At 46.2% G+C, this 6,000-nt stretch overlaps 1 protein-coding gene across 5 annotated transcripts in view; it reads right to left on the reverse strand.

Moving 5' to 3' along the window:
* The window catches only part of Tdrd1 (tudor domain containing 1), a 39,526-nt gene extending 34,133 nt beyond the window's left edge, over window positions 1–5,393 (reverse strand). For 2 of the 5 annotated variants that reach the window (XM_087907744.1, XM_048424117.3), the window contains exons 1-2: window positions 5,126–5,257; window positions 2,789–3,122 (exon numbers count right to left, since the gene is read on the reverse strand). In XM_087907744.1, the coding sequence (XP_087763870.1) occupies window positions 2,789–3,122; window positions 5,126–5,179 (388 nt within the window). In that variant the 5' untranslated portion in view covers window positions 5,180–5,257. The other 3 variants (XM_048424119.3, XM_085694137.2, XM_085694138.2) reach the window with 3 other exon arrangements.
* Window positions 5,394–6,000: the final 607 nt, after the last annotated feature.

Genomic DNA, 6,000 nt, shown 5'->3' on the forward strand with positions numbered 1-6,000 from the left:
CATAACTCAGTGAGGCCCACAGTGGCTCTCTCCCTAACCACTTCCCAGCTACACTATAAAAAATGTAAATGACATCTTTTTTCGGGCAGAAAATAAGAATTTGCTAGGATCACAGGTGTGTGTTATCATTTCTTGACTACTGCTTCTCCCACCAAACTTTTCTCCCGTCAGAAAGCAGACATTCTCAGACCTGTCCAACTCCACATGCAGTCACCCATGATGTGCTGTTTCTAAGTATCTCAGAGGAGTCCAACCTTACAGACAGCAAAGGAGCATCAGGTGATCTTCTCACATAACTTAATGCTTTTCCTCTAACAGCATCAATACTCACATGGCAAATTAAGAGCTGGTGCTAATACACAGGAGGACTGAGTGGGGAGAGGGATAAAGGAGGGAGTAAGGTGAACGATTAACACTAAGGGCCATTTGAGGGGTTGGATGGAAACCTACCACTGTCAAAGCTTCTTAAAATATACACATGTATGAGAGAAACTGAAGCCACCAGAAACAGAGGAAATGCCCCAATGTTTCCCAGCAGTGAAACCTCCTCCTCCAATGCCAGGAAAGGATCCCATCTAGTTGAGTCGTTGGCCAAAGGTACTCCACAGAAAATTTCCAGACATTTCAGGGTACTGCCAAGGTTAATGGTTACGCTCTACAGATGGTAAACCCCTACTACTGAACACGTACATATCACTGAACACTTACAAGTCAAGCTGGTGCCGAACTACAGCCCTCACCCTACTCACGAGTGTTCCTCTGCACATTACCAGAGGGGAAGGTAACCCTGATGTGATACGGCTGGTACAATAGTGGCACACATATATTGGGAGAATAACCAACTAACTACTCTGATTGGATGCAAGCCCACTCCATGAAATGGAGCCCATGCTTGACACTGCTCAGGTGGCCAAGAACCTCAAAAGCCCATGGACCTACTGTTTTATCGTTATGCTGAAGGAGTACAACAATAAAATGACTCAACATTCTGCTACACCTACAGACCAGTGTCTCACTCGGCCAACACCAAAGAAGCCCTGTACAGTGGGTATGTACTAACAGAGCACCCCACAATGGGCAACATGCCGAGGCTTTGAAACACCGAGTTCTAAATGGGATATCTTTATCAAACTCCTCTCCTCAGGGCTCAGAGATCTATAAGGAAAAGGAAGTGAAAAGATTCTTAGTGTCAAAGGGGATGAAGACACCAAGGAAGCACTGTCTTCCAGTCGTAGAGGTGACACATGAACTCAGATTGTGGCAACATTCACCAGGTCTGCACAGGTCCAAGTGGTTGGGGTCCCAGCACCAAGATGGGGAAGTGAACAGGATCCTCCATCCCTAACCAGGAAGCTACCTGCAACTAATGCCTATTTACAAAGGAGTCTGACTGAATAACCACACGGAAGGGCAGCCCCATGCCTATTGCCTAACAGTTGATGTCAACACAAAGTGAGTTCTCTGGTGTGCGTGTAGCTGTTTTCTCATGCTGCGGCTGCTGATGTGTGTATACGTGTCTTACTAATCTTTTGCTTGTATATTATGGTTTCTGATTGTGTTTTTGTGAGTTGTGTGTTTCTTGTGCCTTTCTTTCTTAAAAATCTCGTTTACCTGTTTTCTAAAGAGGTAAGACAAAGAAGTGTGGAGCTGGGTAGGTGGGAGGATCTAGGAGTCAGAAGAGGGGAAACCATATTCAGAATGTTAGATGAAAATAATTTAAAGTGTTATGTTAACACAGCGTGGAGCCCCAGACCATGTCTGTAACTTCTACAGTTGCATTAGAATCAGTGGCTTCAGCTCACACATCTGTGGCCTGCTGCCACTGGAGAACACTGGCTTACTGACTTTCCAAGAGTTGTCAGATGTTCATGCCCAATGTCAGCATTAACATGCATGAAGCTCTTGAGCGCAAGTACATGTTCCTCAGATAGTAATTTACCTAAACATTTTTTTTTAACTTGGTGTAAAATATTTTCTGTTCCCTTGTAGTAACAAACTCTAATTCTGAGAAAACATTTGGCAAACAGCTAAGTCTGAAGGAGGTCTGGCATCCCTTTCAGGTCACAGTCCTAGGCTTTCCATCCCTCATTGGAAACTGAGAGCAAGTCTTCCTTCCTTGTACAAAATACACAAAATAGACACTTCTACACAAACATGGTAATTTTCACTGTTCCATAGAAGGCTTTTTTTAAAAAAAAAACAGAGCTGGCATTTCTGGGTTTTCTTTATTAGTTTATGGCAATGAAAAATTCAAGGACCATTACCCCAGGCTGGTGCTGGACCTAAACTGAGCTGTGAGGTAAATGCAGTTTATACATCCTTAGTTTAGACTTAAGGGCTTCCCAGAGTCTAAGGGTCACACTGGACTGGATTAGCACAGCATTATAAGATCATACTTCACACACCAAGAAATTAAATCCTACTAGACCCTCCTCTCCTTAAAGAGCAAGCTCAAAGCAAATCACATGAAACTATTAACATCCTAGCTACATATCTGAGGGCTACTATGTGCAAGGCAATTTTAAGTCAACTTCATGATTCCCATTCCAAACCAGCGTGAGCCATCCTCCCCACATCCTTGATATCATCGGTAGCCATTTCCTCCTGTGGAATCTTTTCTGTGATTAACGAAGCCAAGGACACTACTTGGGATTTGCTTTCCTTTCTAAGTAATAATTAGATGCAAGAACTCTTCTGTAATTGTTTGGCTGCTGTTACCCCACTGACATTCGCTCTTAAATAGTCAGAAAATCCATCAGAATCAAGTAGGAGAGCAGATTGCACTCACCTGTTGGTACTGTCTTCCTGTCTCCTTTGGACCCACCTACTTCTCCATTGATACCAGCAGGGTTTGAAGAGACCACCGAATTATCTTCCTGGCTAGCTAAATACTGTTTGCTTTGCTCACAAAGCAAGAAACTGTTATTTTTATTTCCACTCTCTGGGCTTTTCAGTCTGAAGTTGGGATGGTTATGCTGTGCTACAGGGCTTCTTAGTAAATCCTGTGGTGGAAGCTTGCTGTCCTTTTTCTCAAAATTAAATGGCTCTGCCATTGTACAAGTAGAGGATTCCAAATTACTTCGTGGAATCATATTAGGTGGTAATTTAACATTCACTGAGGTCTGAGGAGAGAAATACATTCAAGAGGTGAACAGAATTGTGAAAGCAGAACAATAAGTTCAGGTGACTTCTTTCAAACATGATATATCAAGTAATTCCTATAAACAATACCCAGCAGATTTTACGTTGCTATCAAAATCTGGCCTACAGTAATACATAAACATGACTCTATTAGTATAAAGTCCAGGCTTAGCAGCTCCACTTACACCAACTCAAGAGCAGGAAAAGCATCGTCTCAGAGATCCACACCATCCCTTCCTCTGAGTACCAGGAACAGAAAGCCCTTTCACAGTGGAAAGCCTCCTCCTCCTAGCGGAGCTACTGCTCCACCCAGGTGGGCACTCTGCTGTCTTATGCCATGCCAACTCGAGCATCACCAAGTTCCACGGCTCCCCCACCTGCCTGATCATCTGAGCCATCTTTCTCAGCTCCTCTCACCTGACCCCTATGCTCTCTGGTTTTCTCAAGCATTCCAGCTGAGCTTCATAAGCTGAAAAAATGAATTTCTTTCAAGGACCTATGTGTGTATATTCCTCTGAAGATGTGAAACTTGCTGCAAGTTTCCATGTTTTGGTGGCTCCAAGAACCTGGGAGGCACACCTGTAGGACACTGCTGGCTGGAGGTTTTCCTGTCACCCTAAAAAGACCGCCACCTGTACTCACGGTCTAGATGGAAGCCCCTGGAGGAAGCAGAGTGATATGTGCCATGCAGGTGAAATTGCCTTTTCTCCAAAACCTTCAAAGGGAGCAGATGCCAGAAACTAAATGTCATTTACAGTGGCTTTGAACAAACATAGCCAGCAGAAAAATGCTTTTGAGTCCTCAAACTCCGATTTCATTTGTTTTAAATTAGTTGTAGTTTAATACAATCCTGACAATACATAAAGGATAATAGACTTGGAGACTATGAAAACAATCCAGCAACAGAAAAAGTTTTATGAACATGCAGCATCTAAAACACTAATCCAGATTCAAATAAGCAGATAGCCCACGGTATTTCTGAAAGACTTCCAAGTGCAGTACTTCGGTGGTCTTTGCCTTAGCATACACGTGTAACCTATGCTGTGAGTGCCCTCAAACACTGCCCCAGGCACCCCAGGCACCCAGCCCAGACTTTAAAGGCTGTTTTTCTCCTCCCAAGCTTGCTCTTAGTTTCCTGGTGGCCTTGTGCATTTCAGGAGAGACATCCTATGCAAAAGGAAAGGCCATTTTAGAGCTGCAAAATTCAATGACTCCGAAGAGCCTGAGCTCTGAAATCAGATGCAAGCCCCACCTTCCTCATTAAGTAATACTAGTTTGCTCAAATTACTTCATCTTTTTAGGATTCAGTGACTCTAATAACTTTCTCAACACTAATCTTGAGGATTAGACACGAGAGGGGATCTCAACCACCCAGGTCAAGGAAGGCTGCTTTCCAGCACCCTCCTCCCTGCAAAGAACAGCAAACAACTCATTTAGGATAAGGACACACATGTACACACAGAGCAACCATTCCAGCACAGTTCCCGCGATGTCAGGGAAATAAAGACACCTGAGTTGCTTTAACTCCGGAGGCTCACTAAGGAGAAACTTATTTACAGCTGGGGCCCTAGAAAATTCAAGTGCTAAGATGTCTGACTGGCACACAGCGGGCACGTTATCACGCCTACTAGGCCAGCAAAGGCCCTCACTCATAACCTGATAGCCCTTCAGCTGCTACAGGAGGCAAGAGGGTTTAGGCAAAGGATCTAAGCAGTCCAGCTGCGGCTTCAACCAAAGAAAGCACTGAATCCATGAGTCTTTTGGGGGGCGGGGGCGCAACCCAAACAGCTTTTGGCACAGGGCTGTTTCCAAGCCTGCTTTGCCCATACCCCAGTTCCCCAGGCCCTAGCTCCCTCTAACCCAAACAGGATCCACCCACACCCAAACCTCTCAGCCACGCCCGGAGGGTCACCTCTGCCCTTCCAGCCTCTCCCCATGAGCAGGTCCTGTGCCCGCTCAACGCCCGCCCGACTTAACGCCCGACCTCAACGTCCAGCTGCCAACTTCCGGCTCCCAACGACCCAAGCCCAAGGCCCATCTTGACGCCGTGTCCTGCACTCTGGCGCACAGGCCTTCTGCCCTGGAAAGGGCCTAAAGGGCCTCTGACCCCGACCTGTCTCTGAAGCATGGTGGTGCTTGCGTTTGCCACGGCCAGAGCTAGGGCCAGGAGCTCCACCCGCACGTACGTACGCGTGCACTCACCTCGCTTCATCGGCCGCCCAAGGCCGCCCTCGTGCCTGGCCCGCGCCTGCGCAGTCTGTGCCCACGCGCCCGAGGCTCCGATTGGAAGCAGGTGCTCGCGGTGGTGCAGGCTCAAGCACCCGGGACTCTTCTAGCTTTCTCTAGAAAGATGTCCCCGGATCACGGGAATTTCGAGAGAAAAGGCCGCCCTGAGTCACCGGGGTTGGCATTTTAGCTTTGTGAGGGTCTTTCCATTTTCGGGCACACTCCTTTGCACCTGCCTCTACTGGAAACTAAACACACCAGACCCAAGGCCCCCAACTGAGGGCTCGCTTTTTTGGGGGGAGGGGATGGAACTTTATCAACAAATTCAGAAGAACAGCATTTCCATGTGCCTGTCATCCACTTTCAAGAGGATTCGTTGTCAATCTTGTCTGCATTTTTATCCCAGCCGCTTCTTGGATGTTTAAAAGGAATGCCCAGATTTATTACTTTAGTCTTTTTACATTTTTTTTTATTTATTTTGTGCCATGGCACATATGTGGAAGTCAGGGGACAACTTTTGGGAGTCAGTTCCCTTGTTTTGTTTTTTGAGACCGTGTCTCAACTATGTAAGCCCTGACTGGCCTATTATCTGCTATGCTGACCCCGCTGTCCCTGAAGTCACCAATGATTCAC

The sequence above is a fragment of the Myodes glareolus genome, chromosome 7 (assembly GCF_982192425.1).
Source record: "Myodes glareolus chromosome 7, mMyoGla1.1, whole genome shotgun sequence".
Classification (NCBI taxonomy): Eukaryota; Metazoa; Chordata; class Mammalia; order Rodentia; family Cricetidae; genus Myodes; species Myodes glareolus.